We start from the raw sequence: 19,421 nt of genomic DNA, 5'->3' as shown, positions 1-19,421 counted from the left end.
ACGGGGGGCCCTGGGTGGGACGGAGGGACCCCAGAGGTGTCGGGGAGCCCCCGGACGTGGCGGGGGCGCGGCGTGGCCCCGTAGGCAGCGGGTCCGGTCCGGTCCCGGGGCCGGCGGCGGGTCCAGCGCGGTGCCGGGGCGGTGCGAGCCCCTGCCCTGCCCCCGGTGTCGGTTTGCAGCCCGGCTCCTCCCCCCCCGCCGCCCCGCGCATTCCCGACCCTCCCGGGCGGCGGCGGCGGCGGCGGCGGAGCCGGACCCCCACCATGCCGCAGCTGGAACCGGCGGGGGGGGACGACCTGGGGGCCCCCGACGAGCTCATCGCCTTCCAGGACGAGGGCGAGGAGCAGGACAAGGGCGCGGGGCGCGGCTCGGCCCACGGGGACCTGGACGAGCTCAAGTCCTCCCTGGTCAGCGAGACCGAGAACCGGGGCGCCGGCACCGGCGCCGGCTCCGACTCCGAGGTGAGCCCGGGGGGGCGGCGGAGGGGCTGGGGGGGGCGACGACCCCCGCCCGGCCCCGCTCACCGCCCTCTTCCCGCAGGCGGAGCGGCCCCCGCAGCCCCGGGAAAGTTTCCAGAAGCCGCGGGACTATTTGGCAGAAGGTACCGGCCCCGCTCCCGGTGTCCCCCCCCGTCTCCCGGTGTCCCCCCCCCCCGCTCCCCTCCCCGCTCCCGGTCCCCGCCGCATCCCCTCGGGACCGTCCGACACTTCGCAACTTCTTTGTTTCCGCCCCCGGCTGCGGGCAGGACCCCCCCATGCCTCCCCTTCCTCTGTGTGTCCCCCCCCCCCGTGTCCCTCCTCCCTCTGTGTGTCCCCCCTCCCTCTATGTGTCCCCTCGCCTGTGTCTCCCTCCCACTGTGGTACCCGCCCCCCCCCCCGTGTCTTTGCTCCCCCGTGTCCCCGCCTCTCACTGTCTCACTCCGGTGTCCCCCCCCCGCCCCCCGGTGTCGTCCCCCCGCAAGGAACTGGTCGCGCCCCTCGGTGGGGCCCCCCCTGCGGCGGCCTGGCCCTCAACCCTCCCAGATCCTACCCCCTCCCCCCCCGGCGCTTCCCCACGGATGGATCGGTGCCCACCCCCCCGGAGGAACCGGGCTAGGGACCCCCCCCACGCAGTTGGGTCCTTCCCGGGAGTGACCCGCACCGGGACAACCCCGCCCCCCTGGAGGAACCGCCCCTCCCGGGGGTAGATCGGGCCCGGGACCCCCCGTCCCGCCGGTCCAGACCCCCTCTCTGCAGCCGGGACCCCCCCGGCAGCTGGGACTCCTCTAAAAGAACGGAGGACCCCCAAGGGATATGGGTACCCCAGAGGGATCTACCCGCCCCCCAAGTGGAGGGCTCAGACCCGTGACCCCCCCCGCCTCTAGAAGTGGGACCCCCCTGAAGGAACAGGCGCGGGGATCCCCCCCTTCTGCGGGAACCGCGCCCCCTCCCGCAGTTGGAGCCCCCCCAGAAGAACCGAGAACCCCCTCAAGGGGTGTGGACACCCCCAGAGGGATCTACCCATCGCCCCCCGCCACGCTCCCATCCTTGCCCCCCCTTCCCCCCACGGTGTGAGCCTCCTCCCCCCCCCGCCGCCTCCTGACCCCCCCCCTTCCTTCTCTCCCCAGTGGTCAGACGACAGCAAGATGGGGGTTTTTTTAAGGGCGCCCCCTACCCCGGCTACCCCTTCCTGATGCTCCCCGAGCTGGGCAGCCCCTACCTCGCCAACGGAGCCCTCTCCCCCGGCGGCGCCCGCACCGTAAGTGCCCTCCCGAGACCCCCCCCGACCCCCCCGAGACCTCCCCGACACCCCCCCAGGGCCCTCCCCGAGTCCCCTTTATGGGGGTGCGCGGACCCCGCCGAGCCTCGTGCCCCGGCCCGAAGGAAAGTCATAAAAAAGAAGGAAGAAATTGAATTTATTCCTTTTTTTTTTTTTTCTCAGTTGGCTTTGTCGCTTCCAGGGGGGTGCACCCTGGGGTGGGGGGTTGGGGAGTTTGGGGGGCCTGGCCGGGGGCACCCTGCCCCGAAACCTGACCCTGAGCTGCGCCGCTTTTCTCATTTAAAAGGGCTCCCTTCGACTTTTTAAAGCTCTTAATGGGCTGACATTGTCTGTCCCTCCTTTGGCGTTTAGAAAACTGATTAAGCAAATTGAGCGAGCGTTAGAGGGGGGGGGGGGCACAAAGGAGAGCGGGACTGACCGTGTCGTCCCCCCCCCCCCCGCCCCTCAACAGCATCCCCCTACACCCAAACCATCCCAAACACCAACCTGGACCAGAACCACGGACCTATTTTAGAAATATCCTGGTTTACAAATATAATCCTTTTTTTTTTTTTTTAAACGCAACCTATTCCGTACCCGATGCCCTTACCTGCCTCAGTTTCCCCTCCTCACTCCCCCGATGGCATCCCCGGGGGGTTCTCTTCCCCCCCCCCGGGAGCGATGCAGTGCCCGGCTGTGGTACCCGCCGCATCCCGGGCTGGAGCATCGCGCCAGGCTCCTGTGTTTCTGGGGGGATTTCTACGGGTTTCTGGGGGGATTTCTCACGAGGGTGACACCTGATGGTTTTAAGCACGTTATTTGCTCGGGGTCTGTAGGATGCTGCGTTACCCTATGGAATATATATAGTATGGGAAAAAACTGTTGCAATTAAAATGGCTTAAAATCTCCAGCAGGGGCTCGCTGGCTGGGATCCTGCTCTCCAGTGGCGTTGCGCGGAGAGTTTTCGGTATTTCTGGGGCGGGGGTGTGTTCTTGCTTTTACTTTATTGAAAGCAACTGGTTTGAATGGCCGTCGAGCGTAAATCCCGGGCTGGGGAGGGCGGGGGGTGGGGGGGGCCGGCCGGCCGGTGTATTATAGAAATATAAATATATATATAAAAATTCCGCTGTGTTTGGCTGGCGGCCGGGTGCCGGATAAAGGTTATTTTCCCAATTTGTCACTTTTCGTATTTTACTACAGTTTGGAGATGATGCACAATTGGCCACGATCCCAAATACCAGTGAGGAATAAGGAATAATTAAAAGGGATTTGGGATTCATAGAAAACGGCCACTAACGATGATTTAATGAATCCCAGAAAGGGGGATTAATTAAAAGGGGCTGGGAGAGGAGCTGATGGTGTGTCCTGGTTTTGGACTCAGGCTGATGTTGAGCCTTGATGAGGGATGAGTGGGGATGGGAAAGCCCCAAATTGGGGCCGAATCCCACCGGACTGGGGTGTTCCCATGCGGAGCTGAGTCCAGGGTGCTGAGCAAGCGAGGGGCATTGCGGTGGGTGCAAATTTGGAGCGCTGGGAGGGTTTTGCGGGTGCACGTCACATATTGATGTGACTGGGGGAGGCTCTCGGAGCCGAATTTTTCTGTGTTGCTGGGACAGAGTGAGGCCCCGCCGTATCCTGCAGCCACTTGTGCAATGAAAGTGTCTGAGCTCTGTGCCGGTCAGCAACAACCCCCGCCTTTTCCACGGGCTCCCACTGGAGCAGCGGCACAGGGATCCTCTGGATCCTGGATATCATCATGCCCACGGGCTCGGATGAGGTTTTCCCCAGTCCCGCACCGGACTCGGTCGGGCGCAGCATCCCGGCGCGGCAGCATCGCCCAAGGGCACTGAGCTCTGCGCCGACAGATCCACCGCCCGCCTCGGCCCAGGAGGCTTCGAGGCAAGACCCGACACGTGAAGCGCAGAGGTGGTAGGAGGCAGGAGGCCACCGAGCAGCCCTGCGAGCTTTTTTTCCCCATTTCCTTCTTTCCGCCCCCCATCTCCTTCTTTTTTTTCTCCCCATCTGTTGGGGGAAACCATCGGATCCGCAGGATCCGGCCGTCCCTGTGGCCGTGGCATCCTTGACATCCCTCAGCCAGGGCTCTTCGGATGTAACCACACCACTCTGCTGTGTGAAAAAGAAAGATTTTTGGGGTAAAAAACCACCCCAAACTCAAATAATCTCTGCGTCCAGGAGATGCTCCGAGGATGCTGGGGATGGACGTGTCTGCGGATGCAGGTGTTGAGCCTGACAGCGGTGAAACCACTGGAGGAGTTTTTTGGGGTATGGGGCAGGCTAGGCAGTGCTTTTGCATTTCTCCACTCCAGAATATTTAGAAATCTGGAAAATATTTAGAAATCTGGAAAATATTTAGGAATCTGGAAAGGCAATGCCTTCAGGCGCCCCCGTGCCAGGAGAATCGCCTCCAGCCCCGTGCAACGCCGCTGGGCACCAAAGTGATGGGATGCTCCTGTGGTTTATCTGGATTAATTCACTTTGCTCCGTTATCACCCGTGTTATTTCCGAACGAGACCCTGAAATTTAGGGTCGTGCCCCCCCCGCCCCCGCTGTCGCTTTTCTGGTGGTTCCTGCCCAGAGTGGTATTTTATGGCAAGATCTAATGATGGCATCGCCCTTTGGAGCATCATTTTAGCCCGCTTTTCCCCACAGGTGCCCCGGGAATAGGGAACTGGGGGCCCCTGAAGCTGGGTTTGGATTCCTGGGAGCATAAGAGCTCAAAACCACGGGGGTACCCAAGGTGGGGTGGGAAGAAAAAGCTCTGGGCAAGCACCGGTACCGCGAGCTGGATGGATGCGAACCCCTGTGCTGGATCCGTCCCATCGGAGTCATTTGGAGCCGGCGTCTTTTATCCCAAGTCCAGAACAAGGCAGATCCCAGGATCCTTCTCTGATCCCCGGGATCCTCCTCCGCTCCCTGGCTCGGGATCCAGCCACTCGGCATCCCCAAGCCGGGCACAGCATTGCCTGGGAGGCGAAGGCGAGACCGTGCGTTGGTGGATTAAAAAAAAACCCTTTCACAGGGTTGTCATTATTTCTCCCCCCCAGAAAATTAGTTTAACCCCAGGAATTAGAATCCAGAGGCGAATATTTAAATAAACCCCAACCTTCCTCAGCTGTGGAAATTCAGCCGAGACGCCCAACGAGCTCCCTGCAATGATGCCACGCCGGTGTAATTAATGCACACCGGTGTAATTAGTGCATATCAGCAGGCTGCGGTCCCAAAATAAATGAGAAAAAAAAACATAACCTGGGCTTGTTTCGGCTTTTTTTCCCCCTGTTCCTGAGATGAGCTCGCGATCCCCACGCGGGCTGCAATACAGAGGCAGATCTGTCTGCAAAAGAAAATATATCCTCTTAACCAGGCAGCTGCCAAGAAAAATGATTAAAATACAGATTTTTGGCAAGAAAAAGGGTTGCTCCAAAAACTGGGCGAGTCTTGCCGGCGGCTCCGGCTGAGCGGGGAGGGTTTTGGCGTGTGCTCATCGGGATGCGGGATGGAGGTGTTGGGATGGAGGGGGGGGAAGAGGTTTTCAGCTGCGGGGGTTTGCTTGGTGCTTGGCATCCTTCGGCCACGGCAGTTCATCTTTCGCCGGTCAATCTCCGTGGCATTTGCTGCTTTATTTGGGATTTCCCCCTGCCCTAGCAATGCTGCCTTCCCCACCCGTAAAATATTAAGCGGGGGAAAAAAAGGATTTTTTGCACTTTTTGGTTTCTTGGTCTCACCCCGTGCAGCTGCTGGGTCAGTCGCATCCTTCCCAGCAGCAATCCCTCCCTGTGCCTCAGTTTCCCCTCTCTGAGGTGCTCCTGCCTGTTGAGGCTTCACACACAATGGCCTCTTTATGTCTCCTCCTTAATTATGCTATTCGGCTAATTACCCTGGGTTGGTTTTTTTTTTTTTTTTTCTTTTTTTGGGCTAAATGAGACCTACAGGAGGTTTCCACTAAACTCCCCCCAACTTCTCCCTCCTCCCTCCCTTTTCCAACATGATTCCCAAATTAAAGCAATGAAGTAAGTGCTCCGGGCGACTCTCATAAGACCTGGTTTTGTTAAGGGGACTTAACGCGCATTCATCATCTTTCTGGTATTCTGAGCAGCTGCTTTTCATTAGTTTTTCTTCCTTGAAGTCGCTGGCGGGAGCAAGGGAAGAGGAACCCGGAGAGAAGCGCCTGGCGCATCCCGGCCAGAGGAAGAGGAGGGCTGAGGGCAGGGGGAGGGCGGGCGCACACCCTGACCCGTTTCTCTGGCCTTGTGTCGGGGCTTGAGGGTGTTTTGGGGGGAGAAGGAGGAGGAAGGGGCGATGGTGACGTGTGATTTCACAGCGTGCTTCTTTCTGGGGGTGTTTTTTGGCAGCGATGTCACCCTGTGCGTGTGCCCTGGGGATCCCTGAGCCCTGGGAATCCTGCCTGGAGCCACGGCAGAGGGCAGGGGAGCCGGGCAGGCTGTGACACTGGGTGAGCTGGTGTCCCGTGGGTGCTGCTGGGGGGGGGGTGGTACAGGAGCCCACAGGGTCCCGTGGATGCTGCTGGGGGGTTCAGGACCCCCCGGTGTCCCATGGATGCTCCCGGGGTACCAGACCCCCTTGGTGCTCCCCCGAGTTGGGCGCAGCATTGCCTGGCAGGATGCAGAGATGCATCCCTGCACGTGTCAGCCCCCCAAATCAGGGAGTTTGTGGTGGTGGGACCCTCCTCACCCTGAAGTTCCATGGCAGTGTGGCTTCCAGCAGCTTTTTCCATCATCCCCATTCCTTGGATGGGATCTTAAACATTTCACATGTGCAAAAGTCCACCCGTGAGCTCAGAGCCCAGTTAAAACACCTTCCCCAGCCAGCCATTGTATCTCACGTCCCCCTGAAAACAGGGATGCTCTCGGGGGGCCTTCAGAGCTGGTGGGATTCTTTTTGCCAGGGCGGGGATGAGCCCTTTGCACCCGCTGGGATCCCCCTGGCGCGGTTGCAGCCACCGCCTGAGCGCGGGATGAATGGAGCCATTCAGCGTGATGGACGGGAGCTGAAAGCTGCAGACAAAAGCCTCGGGGCAGTGGGGAAAACTTGTTGCCGCCAGGTTTGGGGAGCGGGAAGGGAGCTGCTGGCGGGTGGGGGTCCTGGCTTGTGCCGCTCATTGCTTTTTTGGTGGCTGGGTGCACGCAGGGGGCGATGCTCGGAGCACCCACGGGCGAGGGATGCTTGGGGCATCCACACGAGGCTGCTCAGGGCACCCAAGGGCAAGGGATGCTCAGGGTGTCCACATGTGGAGGATGCTTGGGACACCCATGGGTGAGGGATGCTCAGGGTGTCCACACGAGGATTCTCAGGGCACCCACAGGTGAGAGATGCTTGGGGCATCCCTGTGCTGAGGTTGCTGTGGAAGAAGGCTGTGTCCCACGGGCTGTCCAGGACCCGGCTTGGCTCGCGTCCCGGTGACGCTCCAGCCCCTGTGAGCCTCATCCTGCTCCCTCCTATCCCTCCCATCCCGCCTTCCTCCCTGGAGCCACAGCCGGGGCCGAGCTGGTCTGCAGATGCCACCCGGTATCCCTGGTGCGGTGACACAGGGGTCTGTGGCTTCGGAGAAGGTCGGCTTCAAGCACCACCTCTCCAAGTTCATTCCAAATGGGGCTTATTTTTGGGGGCTTATTTTTCAGCTCCCAGCCTTTTTTTTTCTGTTTTCTCATCCCGGTGCCATTGGCATTTCCCACCCGGACTGTGCCGGTGCCCACATGCCGCTGGCTGATGGGTTTGGGGCTGCATCGTGGGAATGGTCAAGCATCCTTTATCGAGGGGGTTGCAGACTCCCAGCATTGCATCTGTCCCCCCCCCAAATCAGTTTCTCCACCTGGGATGGCCTTTGCCTGGCCTGTGTCACCCTAGAAATCCCAGGAGAGGACAATGCGAGCCGTGTCCAAGATGCAGCATCGCACCCCTGTGTATCCCCTTTGCAGCCTTTAAAAAACCCCAAGCCCCAGTTGGAAAAGAAATAGCCCCACTGGGTATTTTGGGGGTTCGCCTCAGCGGGGTGTGGGGTCGCGGGAGACCCCTCAAAAGGTCTCATCCCTGCTGGAAACCGCTGTCCCGGCATTGGCAGCCAACATCTGGAGGAGATTATTTGGCTGGGAAGTGGCTCGGAGGGGAGCGAGGCAGGGAGAGAAGGGGGGGTGAGGATTTACGGCTTGTTTCTTGGGCTGTAAATCCCGGCTGTAATTGGGATTTCTCCCTCCCTAATTATCCGTGGGGAAGCGGAACGCGGCGGCTCCCGCCTGGGGATGCGGGATAGGCGATGGGCTGGGCGGGGATGGGATGGGATGCTTTTGGGGTTTCTCCCCTTTTCTTGGGCATTACGGTGATTTATTTGAGCTCGAGGGACACCCGATACCCGGTGCAGGATGGCAAGAAACTGGGTCCCCTCTTTCCATTCCTCTCTGGCCCCTTCCTGGCCATTTCCAGCCCCACGGGGACCAAACCCCCGTGGCTGGTCCTGGCCTGGCCGCTTGCCCTTTCCCTGAGCTTGCCTTTTTCCTCGCTGTCTCTCTCCTGTGATTGCCTTCAGGAAGGAGTTTTCCCTCCCTTTCCCTCCCTTTTTTCTCCTCTTTCTTCCCCTTTGTTTCTTTTACATCTCTCCCCCCTCTTTTTCCTCCTCTTCCTCCCTTTTCCCCCCTCTTTCCTTCCCGTCTTTTTTCCCTCTTTCCCCCCGCCTTCCCCCTTATTTCTCCCCCTTTTCCACCCCGTCTTTGCCCTCCTTTCCTCCCACTTTTCCCCTTCCCTGCACCTTTCCCCTTCCCCTTTTTTTTCTCCCCCTTTCTTCTCCCCCATTTTTCTCCCATTTTTCCTCCTTTTTCCACCCTTTTTTCCCTTCCCCGTCTTTCACCCCTTCCTCCTCTCTCCCCCCTGCCTCTTTTTTCCTCCCCTTCCCCCTCCCCTATTTTTCCGCACCTTTTCGGGGCTCAGCACCTCAAAACCCTCTTCCCACATCTTGCTTTGCACCAAACTCCCTTTCTCAGCATCCCCAGGACCTCCTGCCAGGGAAGATTTGGGACTTTTCCAGCTTTTTGCTCCCAGGCACAGAGTTTTATCAAATCAGACAGTGTAGAAGACCCGTTTCTCTCAAAAATCACATCTCTCTTTGACCCCCTGAGCTGTTAGGAGCCAAATTTGGCTGATTTTATCCCAAGTGAGTCAGTGATGCTGCTTGGCACCAGGATCTCGGGATGCCACAGGACTGGAGCATCCAACACCCAGATGAAGATTTTCGGGAGCTCCATTAAACATCCCACAAAGCCTCATTTGCTGCCCCAATGCTTGGCCTTTCCCTTCTTCCCCAGCACACTTTTGGGATGGATTTGGGGGAAAAAAGGCTGGAGTGGAGGCGGGAGGGGGAAGGGCGATCTGTCAGTTATCCCGCAGCTGTGTAAACAGGCTGGGAGCGAGGGGGGCTGGGGGGGCTCGGCGGGGGCTACAGCGGGGCCGCGTTTGGGCTTGCCGAGCCTGGAGGCTTTGCGAAAGCCCAGGAATTGGGGCTGGAAAAGGGGACAGTACAGGGATGGGCAGTTTGGGGTCACGGGTTGGATGTCAGGGACATGCCAGTGGGTGCTGCCCTGGACGCTTCCCGGGTCATCCGTGGGGTTTTGGGATGGGGATGAAGTGACCGGGTAGCAGGATCGCCTGGATCTTCTCCAGGGTCATCTCTGGATGACCAGGGCTGGAGCCACGCGCAGGCAGAGGGAAAAGCCAGCACGGAGGCTTTCCGTCCCCAGCACTTGCAGGTCGTGTTTTACCTGGAAAAACGTCAGTTCAGGTCCCAAAAGGACCTTTTTTTTTTCCCAAAATGAGAGGCCAGTGGCCTCTGAGCCCCACAGAGAGGAGCCTGCTGCGACCCCTTGTCTCACTGGGACATGTGACATGGGGACAAGGGATGTTGGGACATGCAACGTTGGGATGTGCAACGTCAGGAGGATCGGCAGCGCCTGGAGGTGTAACGGCAGGACAGGGAACGGCAGGATATGCAGTCTTGGGACACAGGACGCCAGGGCATGGAACAGTAGGACTTGAGATGCTGGGACACGCAACACCAAGATACATAAGGCTGGGATGCGCAACACTGGGACACGCAACACTGGGACACGCGATCCTGGGATGCACGCCACCATGACAAACAGCGCTGGGACACACAAGGCTGGGATATGAATCCTGGGACACGCGATGCCAGGAAACGCAACACTGGGATATGCAACACCGGGATGTGCACTCCTGGTACATGCGACACCAGGACATGTGATGCTGGGACACACAACACCGGGACACACAACACCGGGACACACAACACTGGGACACACAGCACTGGGATATGTGACACCAGGACACACACAATGCTCGGATGCGTGACAGTGGGACATACAATGGCAGGACACACGATGCTGGGACATCCAACTCCAGGACACACGATGCCCGGACACATGATGCCGGGACATACAGCAGCAGAACACACAATGCCGGGACACAGAACACTGGAACACGCGATGCCGGGACACGCAATGCCAGGACGTGCGATGCAGGGACACGTGATACTGGGACATGTCACACCAGGAGATGCCATAGTGGGACATGTCAAGCCAGGACACGCGGTGTTGGGACACGTGGTGCCAGCTCTGCCGCCAGCTGGGACTTTCCCCCCTTCCCAGGGAAAACGCCTCAGCCGGGATGGAGCCTCGTGCACAGAAGAGGAGAGGAAATCCGCTCATTAAAGCCCCTAATTGGGCATTAGGGGATCCCACGGTGTCTGCGCCTCCTCCCCGAGTGCAGAGGCGAAACACCACCACTGGCATAACCCCCCCAGCTGCCTCCAGTGACCCTCCCTCCGGCTGTGGGGGCCACGGGGGCTCCCCCCACCCCAGGGAGGGGACAGATGGACAGACGGATGGACAGACAGGAGACTCCATTGTGGTCCTGCTGCTCCGGCAGGGAAGGGGTTAACCCCCTGCTTTTAATTGCGGGGTGGCTGGTAACGAGGAACCAGAACTTGCTCTAATCTCTCTGGAATGTGACCGATTTTCAACTATTTTCTTCTTTTTTTTTTTTTTTTTCCCCTTTCTTTTTTAATAGCTCCAATCTGCCGCTCGCGCCCAGTTCCCGCACGTGGTGGTACAGTGGGAGCTGTGTCCAGACTGGGGCCGAGGGGAAGGGGAGGGAAGAGGAGGGGAGGCGGGGGGGGGCTTCATTTTTCCACATTACCACTGAACCGTTTGCCAGCTCCCCCCCCCTCTTTGTATATTTTGAAAGGGTCCCCCCCTTCCTCTCCCCTCCCCGGCCTCCTGAAACGGCTTCAAAATGAGAAGCAGCCTTTTATACACCCGGCCCTTCCCCAGCCGCCGTCCCCCAGCGGCTTCTCCGCTTACAGAATAGCCCAGAAAGCCCCCTTTGTGAGGGGGCAGTGGGCAGGGGACGGCGAGGCGGAGCCCGAGGCGCCCGTCGGGGATGCGGGGGCACCTCCTGCCCAGCGCCCCCCTGTCCCCCCCGCAACTCCGGGGACAGCGGGGGACCTCGGGCAGCGGCGCGGTGCTGGGGATGGGGGGCACCCTCCGAGCAGGGTGACCGGGATGCTCGAGGCATCCCATGTCATGGGGGTGTGGGGACAGTTGGCGTGTCACCCACGCACAGCCATGGGGATGCCCAGGGCACCTCATGCGTTGCCTTGTCTGCCGTTGCGGGGATGTCGGGATATCCGGTGCGTTGCCCCACTGCAGCTGTGGGGATGTCGGGGCATCCCCTGCGTGGCCCTGGCACAGCCCCGGGGATGTTGGGGCACCTCATACGTCATCCTGGCACGGCTGTGAAGATGCTCGGGGACCTCCTGCGTGGCCCCAGCCACCGCAGCCGGCCCGGGAGCATCTCTGGCCAAACCCCATGTGTCACCGCAGCTTTGGTGGTGGTGCCGGCGGCGCTCGGCTCCTTGGAGCCAGCCCGGAGTTGTACGGCAGCCAGCCAGACCCCGGGGCTTCCCCGCCGCAGCCCGGCGGCTTTGATCTCCCCGGTTTGGAGGACGCATCAAAGCTGGTGCGTCAGGAGACGGCTCCTGCCACACTGGGGAGCGCAGGGCGTACGGCAGGTCGCGGCGCGAGCCTGCGGGTCACGGGGCCGCTTGCATACCAAGCGTGCCCCGAGCGCGCAGAGCACCCTGGCTCCTGCCTCCTCTGCAGCCGGCCTCCGGAGGAACGGCCAAGGGCCGGGTCCCGTTGCAGCTCCCCAGCACCGACAGGTCCATCTTGTCCGTATTATCCTGGCAGTGCCAAAGTTCTCCCCGCACGGAGGCATCGGGGCCAGGATGAGTAGGATGGGGATGGGACAGAGGGTGCCTGGTTTAGGGGGTGAAGCAGGATTTGGGGGGATCCCAGTGCTGGTGGCGGTGGGAACGGTTGGGTGATGGGAAATCCTCGTCTCAGGCTTCATCAGGGCTGTGCTGTGGCTGGTGGGGCTTCCGGCGGTGCCTCGGCGGCAGTGCCATCGGCACGGGGGGGGGGGGGGCCGGTGTGGCAGCAGGATCGTCCCCATGAGCAGTGCTGCGTCCTCGCCAGGCTTTGCTGGGACACGGTGGTGGGGTTGGAGCTTGCACAGAGGTGCCGGGTGCCAGCAGGAGAGGGGTGCTGGGGGTGCTGGAGATGGAGTGGGGGGGATAGTGGAGACCAAGGGGGGAGTACTGGAAATGCAGGGAGGGGATACTGGGGATATAGGAGGGGTTACTGGTGATGGTGGGGGGATAGTGGGGATGCAGGAGTGGGATACTGGAGATGGAGGGGATACTGGAGATGCAGGAAGGGGATACTGGAGCAGGAGGGGGATATTGGAGATGGGATACTGGAGATGCTAGAAGGAGATGCTGGAGATGGGGGGGATACTGGAGATAGAGGGGGGACACTGGAGATGGAGTGGGGGATGCTGGAGGTACAGGAGGGGATGCTGGAGATGCAGAGGGGGATGCCAAAGACCGGAGACAAGCAGGAGGCGATGCTGGGGGGGACAGAGGGCACTTTGGGGGGCTTCAGGAGGCACTGGGGATGTGTCTGTCCAGCCATGGAAGAGTTAACGCTCCCGCAGCTCCTCTCAGGGTTTTCCTTCCAGCTGCTTCGGATCAGGAAGGTTTGTACTGGGGGAAAATTCCTGCGCGCAGCTGCGGCCCGTCCAGGCCACATTCCCCAGCCCCGGCATCTCGCGGGACGCGCCTCCCTCCCGCCGTCTGCCGGGAAATGCCGCCGGCCCCCTCCGCCGAAATCATCACACAAAGCACCTTTCTTTCGGGGCTGCTCATGTCCAGTGCCAGGGAGACAAACCCGTGTGTCGCAGCGAGGTTTAACCCAGGGAGGGGGAAAAGCCCCTCAAAAAGCCCCATATTCGCCGCCCCCCACCTCTCCTTGCAATACGGGGTTGGTTTCTTGCGCTCCGGCAATTCGGGGTTGGTGCCCCAGGGACAGGGAGGGAACCCCCCAGCACGGGGACCACCCGGGGCTGAGCCCCACAGGCGATCGTGGCTTGTGCTGCCCTGGGCATCGCTGTGTCCCAAAAAGTCTGGTTTTGGGGTAGGGAAAGGCAGCACCGGTGCAGGCAGGGGGGAAATGGAGGGGAGGTGGGGGCTCATGGCTTCCCAGCGAGACAGTGCCAAGCAGGGATTTGGGGGTTTGCACCGTTTGGGGCAGGGATTTAAGATTTGGAGCTTTGCACTATTTGGAGTGAAGATCTGGGGATTGGGATTTGGGGGTTTGCATCATTTGGGGCTTCGCACCATTTACGAGGTCTGTAGGGGCGTATGGGGCTATACACAGCCCCCTGTGCCCCAAAACCCCTTTGCCACCAGCCCACAGTGTCATCCATGGGTCAGGGTGTCCCCAGCAGGGCATGGGGGTGTTTTGGGCCCGGGGGGTGTTTCGGGGCTGGCGGAGGGCATCAGCCTGGCTCTCCTGCAGTACCTGCAGATGAAGTGGCCGCTGCTGGACGTGCCCACCGGCGCCACGCTGAAGGACAGCCGCTCGCCCTCGCCCGCACACTTGGTAAGAGCAGCCAAATCCCACGGGGGTGATGGGTTTCCGGGGGGAAAACCCCGCTCCAGCCCCCTGTGATGCCGATACAATGCCCATGGCAGGGGATTTGGGGGGGTGGCAGTTGTTTCGCCCTCCCACGTGCTCTCCCTCGCTGCCCTGCAGTCAAACAAGGTCCCAGTGGTGCAGCACGCCCATCACATGCACCCGCTGACCCCGCTCATCACCTACAGCAATGACCACTTCTCGCCGGGCTCACCGCCTGGCCACCTCTCACCAGAGATCGACCCAAAGACGGGTGAGCACGGGGAGGGGACATGGCGTCAGGCACATTCTGGGGAGCAAAGGGACCGTGATGGTATCGGTGCCCTTCTGGGAGTGGGATGCTCTCCAATGGATGGTTCCTCTGCTTCCTGGGTGGTTGTCACAGCCTGGTCCGTGGGTGGTGGGAAGGGGACAGGGACAGTGGCCGGGGATGGGTCCTCACCTGGTCACGGGTTTGGTTGGGGTGCGTGGGGATCCCTCCAGGTCTCTGTTACGGTTGTCTCAGCATCCTCTCCCTACTCCAGACGGGTGCTGGGGAAGAGACGGGGCGCTCAGAGGAAGATGGGGTGCTTGGAGGAAGATGGGAAATGGGTGCTTGGAGAGAGATGGGATGCTTGGCAGCAGACAGGATGCTCTGAGAGACATGGGGTGCTGAGAGGGAGAGGAGGTGCTGGGAAGGAGACAGGGTGCTGGGAGGGAGACAGGATGCTCAGAGGGAGGTGGGATGCTCAAAGGGAGACTGGGTGCTCAAAGGCAGGGTGCTCGGAGGCTGCCATGCCTGTGTTTTCACACCGTTTCCCCTCTGTCCCCCTCTCCCTCCGCAGGGATCCCACGGCCGCCGCACCCGTCGGAGCTGCCCCCCTACTACCCGCTGTCGCCAGGAGCCGTGGGGCAGATCCCGCACCCACTGGGCTGGCTCGTGCCACAGTAAGGATGGGTTGGGGGCTCGCTGTCCCCTCTGTGTCCCTGTCCCTGTGAGCCCTGTGTCCCCAAGACCCTCCTCCTCTTCCTACTTTGTCTGCTTCTTCCCTTGCGGGCTCGGTGGGATGCTGAGGGCTCGCATAGAGGATGGGAAGGGAGGGACTCCCCACTGCTGGACATTTTGGGAATCGTCAGGATGGAGATCAGCCAGGGAGCGGTTTGAGGGTTCCCGGGAATTGAGGAGGGATGTTTTTTCCACTAAAGCTTGTGCATTGCAGGCAAGGACAGCCTGTGTACTCCATCCCTCCCGGTGGCTTTCGGCACCCCTACCCCGCCCTCGCTATGAACGCCTCCATGTCCAGGTGGGTCTCAGCAGGGACAAGGGACCCTCCTCAGGTGTCCCCAGAGCTGGCAGTGGGTTTTTGGCATCTTCTATGAGGATGATGTGGGACATGGCCCCGTAGTACCGTTGGCAGCGGGTGCTACTGGGGACACCCCACTTGCATGGGCACAGACCAGCCTCAGAAGGTTCTGGTGGCCTCTTGAGCTGAAAATACCAGGTGGTCCCCACTGGTGATGCTATGGGGAAAAAGTGACGTCCCATGGGCTCAGGGCATCACTTAAGTTGGGTCCATGTTACCCACCTGCAAGGTGGGGCAAGTTCCAGTGTAAAACCAGACCCCAACTGGGTTGGGGCTGGTGGTCTCTTAACCCAGGAGGTTCTCAGGAGGGTTTGGGGTGGAAATGGGGGGCTGTTGGTGCCCATGGGGAGCTGATGAGCCCTCCCCTCCTACTCCCTCTGCTGCAGTTTGATGTCCAGCCGTTTCTCCCCACACATGGTCCCACCGCCCACCCATGGGCTGCACCCCTCGGGCATCCCACACCCGACCATCGTCTCACCCGTCGTGAAGCAGGAACCCACCCAGCCCAGCGTCAGCCCTGGAGGCAACTCGTGAGTGGGGGATGGAACAGCCCCGGGGATGGGAACTCATCCCCTTGGGGCAGAGCGGGTCCTGACCCGCCATCCTGCTCATTGCAGAAAATCTCCCGTCACTGTGAAGAAGGAGGAGGAGAAGAAACCTCACATCAAGAAGCCGCTCAACGCCTTCATGTTGTACATGAAGGAGATGAGGGCCAAGGTGGTGGCGGAGTGCACGCTGAAGGAGAGCGCAGCCATCAACCAGATCCTGGGCAGACGGGTATGGGCATCTCCCTCAGCACCGGCTTCGTGCCCACACACTGCCCCATTTGTGACTTTAAAATGGCTTTCAGCCCCCTTTGCTCGACCTCTCCCATGGCTAGGTCTTTTGTCCTGGGGCATTGCCAGCCCAGGAGGTCCCAGGGAGCTGGTGGGGACCTGGGTGGCAATGGGATGGGGCAGGCTGGGATCCCTGCAGCCCCATGGCAGCACATCCTTGGGGCCATCAGCAGGGCTTGGGGTTTGCAGTGTGGTTTCGGGGGGGTTGCAGTGTGGTCTCTTCTCCCCCTGCAGTGGCACTCGCTGTCGCGGGAGGAGCAGGCCAAGTACTACGAGCTGGCGCGGAAGGAGCGGCAGCTGCACTCCCAGCTCTACCCGACGTGGTCGGCGCGGGACAACTACGTACGTGTGTCTCCCCTAAGCCCCATGGCCATGGGGACCAGCTGAGAGGGGGTGGCCCCTTCTGTCCCCCCGCCGGGTTCCCAGGTGGCTCCTCTCCAGGGGTTTGGCTGGTGGGAGGCTGCTCACCGAGCTCAGGGAGGTCGGTGTTAGGGTTACAGGGGGTGGTGGGCAGTGGCGCTGAGTCCCCAGGGATGCTCTGCTGCTGTCGGTGGCTTCTGCATCCCCGCGAGCTGCTCTGGGCACCGTCAGCCCCATTTCTCTTCTGTCGAGCAGCTCCCAAGGGCTCTCCAGTGGCAGAAAGCCACAGAATGATTTTGTAATATTTTCCAGGGCAAGAAAAAGAAGAGAAAGCGAGAGAAGCTGGCCCAGCAGCAAAGCCACGACACGGAGAGTGAGTATCTCCCCTGCCAGCCTCCTCCCTGCTCCGGGCTTTGGTTGCTCATGCCATCCTCCTCTGTCCTGCGCAGGTTCCTTGGCGTCCAAGAGCAAGAAGCCGTGCGTGCAGTACCTGCCGGCCGAGAAGCCCTGTGACAGCCCTGCCTCCTCCCACGGCAGCATGCTGGATTCGCCCGCCACGCCGTCGGCCGCCCTGGCCTCCCCGGCCGCACCAGCTGCCACCCACTCGGAACAGGCTCAGCCCCTCTCGCTCACCACCAAGCCGGAGGCCAGGGCTCAGCTCACCGTCCACTCGTCCGCCTTCCTCTCAGGCAAAGCCGCCTCTTCTTCCTCTTCCTCTTCGTCTTCCTCCTCCTCGAGCATCGGCAGCCCGCCCTCGCTCCTCTCCAGACCTATCCCCTTCACCTCGGTGCCCTCCACGGCTCTCCTGTCCTCGCCTCCGTCCTTCGCAGCCACCATCCCGTCCCCGCAGGCTGCCCTGGCCGTGCTGCAGACGCAGCCCCTTTCCCTGGTCACCAAACCTGCTGACTAAGGGAAAAAACTCGTCTCCCCTCGCCCCGTCCCATCCATGCCCTCCCTGCTGTACATTGCAGAAGCCACAATCAAGATTCAAATGCAGCCAAAACCATTATTGGTCAATATTTGACCCTTTCTGAACTGTTTTGTAAGCAGACTCTGGAGGAGGGGGCTTTCTGCTCAGAGCTGCGCCAGCAGTCGACCTAAAGACCATTTTTATTAAAAAAAAGGAAAAAAAAAGGAAAAAAAAAAAAAGAAACCCTCCACAAGCTGCCAACAATGGAAATCTCCCACGAGCCACACATGGCCAGTGCTGCCGTGCACGGGCACGCCGGCACCGAACGCAGCAGGAGTGGAGCTGGGGCCGGTGCTCCAGCCCGGAGGCAAGAGCAGAAATGCCGGCTGCCGACCCGGTGCCTCTGGATGATCCCAAGTCCTCCCGTCCTGCGGCTCTGCTCCTTGCCACGGTGATCATCCTTGCTCTGTCCCAGCAAGGAGCCGGATCCTGCCCTGAGGATGCTGCGCCGTCGGCCCTGCTCCTTCCCGCGGTCGTGCTGGGGTGGGCAGGATCCGGGGCTGAGCCCTGGGTGGGTTTTTTTTTTTCCCCTTGAATCCCTGTTATTTTTCACAAAAGGAAATAAAACTACAGCTGCAACTTGCTGCGTGAGCGTGGTCAGTGAGGGAAGCACTCGCTCCCTGCCCATCGCCACCTTGTCTCCACCAGGGCTCCAGCCCCGGGAAGCCTCTCGGGATGGGGCTCCGGTCCAGCCCCAGAGCGGGGCACGGGGCCAGGCATGGACCCAGCCTGAGAGCATTGCCCAGAAGCCTCCATCAGTGGGCACAGGGTGATCTTGGGGTGTCCGTCACAAACCTGTGAGCAAGCAGGCAGCATACGGTTTGCTGGCAAGGGGCGGGCAGGAGGATGCGGGGGATTAGGTAAAATCAGTTCAGGGGTTGCCTGAGAAGCCGAGGGGTGTGAGTTACTGGTGTGTATCTCACGGACGGGAACTGCAGGATGCCCTGTGCCTCCTGCTTCCAAACCAGGAATGAAAAGACAGATGAGGATGAAAAAGGACCTGCACAAAAGCAACCCAAGGTGATCCAGTGGATTTTCAACTGATGTTAAATTCTCAATCAGTTCAACACTTGAGCTAATCAAGACTCTTTCATCTCACTATGTTTTTAAACAAAACAAAACCCCATCTCAAAGTTTTCCTAGTGAAAGTCATAATTTTGTTTTCTGTTGCAGATTTAATTCCGAACTGCGCCTGCCCGAAGGTGCTTCATGGTGTTTATAGTCCTGTTTCATTCCCCTTTCTGAATTTCTTGGCCAATTTCCATTTCCCAGGACCCAGTCTGGCTCCTCTCTGCCCGCACCAGCGCTCCGTTGTGGAGACTACGGTGTCCTCAGGCCCCCATTGCCCGTGGCAGTGGGCAATGTCCAAACCATCGCTATCAGTGGTGGTCTGAGCCCTTCCCGCAGCTGCTGGCCCTCGGCTCTCAGTTTGGTGGGAGCTTTTGCTCACTTTGTGGCATAAATGACACCTTTGCCTGCTGTCATGACATTTCTCTTTTCCTTTCCAGTGCCGAGCTGGGGTGAAAACCCACTGAGGATGCATTTTTGTCAAGCTGGAGCAGCTGCAGATGTCCATCTGCAGGTAGAGGGGAAAAGGGACCATCTTGTCCTTAAGGAAGACAGTGTCTGCGTTTAGCAGATGGTGAGTGAGCCCAGTGTGTGCCACGGGATGACACCGGCATCCGTAAATCCCAGCAGATGACACCTGGATTCGAGGATTTCTATTTCCGTATTGCAGCTGGGCAGAACCACCAAAAAGTACAGCCGAGTGATTCCCCCAGCTGCGGGTGCAGACAAGCGCACAGCCTCCAGCCCTTGCGTGAGCACCAGGGACACCTTCGGGGCAAACACTGGTTCCCGTAGCCCTGTGAAAGTTCCAAATGACTTCTGCAAATAGTGACAGTACCTCCAGCAGGAGCACAGCTTCTCCCATCCATCTGACGATCATCTTTTGGACTGGCAGTGACAGCTTAAATTCACAGCTCAGAGCATCCCAGCTGGGTGGTAGCTCCCAAATTCATTGCTCTAAGGGGTCCCAGCTAGTTAAGAGCCTTGAGCAGCATGAGGAGCCTGCAGCAGACCCAGCTCCTGCAAACCA

The 19,421-nt window shown here is 60.2% G+C and overlaps 1 protein-coding gene across 4 annotated transcripts; it reads left to right on the top strand.

The window, feature by feature from the left end:
- The first annotated feature begins 202 nt into the window (after positions 1–202).
- On the top strand, positions 203–17,468 carry TCF7L1 (transcription factor 7 like 1). Of its 4 annotated transcripts, none has more exons than XM_074164294.1 (12): positions 203–461; positions 541–601; positions 1,607–1,737; positions 13,698–13,781; positions 13,935–14,067; positions 14,639–14,741; positions 15,014–15,097; positions 15,544–15,687; positions 15,775–15,934; positions 16,228–16,335; positions 16,666–16,726; positions 16,803–17,468. In XM_074164294.1, the coding sequence occupies exons 1-12, from the start codon at positions 264–266 to the stop codon at positions 17,261–17,263; spliced, it is 1,728 nt and encodes a 575-aa protein (XP_074020395.1). In that variant the 5' UTR covers positions 203–263; the 3' UTR covers positions 17,264–17,468. The 4 variants fall into 4 exon arrangements, with proteins under 4 accessions (XP_074020395.1, XP_074020393.1, XP_074020394.1 ...); XM_074164292.1 differs by having other exon boundaries at positions 264–461; positions 15,556–15,687; positions 16,666–16,763; positions 16,822–17,462; XM_074164293.1 differs by having other exon boundaries at positions 264–461; positions 16,666–16,730; positions 16,822–17,462.
- The last annotated feature ends 1,953 nt before the right edge of the window (positions 17,469–19,421 follow it).

Source organism: Numenius arquata, chromosome 26 (assembly GCF_964106895.1).
Source record: "Numenius arquata chromosome 26, bNumArq3.hap1.1, whole genome shotgun sequence".
In the NCBI taxonomy this organism is placed as follows: domain Eukaryota; kingdom Metazoa; phylum Chordata; class Aves; order Charadriiformes; family Scolopacidae; genus Numenius; species Numenius arquata.
This window is presented reverse-complemented; position numbering and strand designations above follow the sequence as displayed.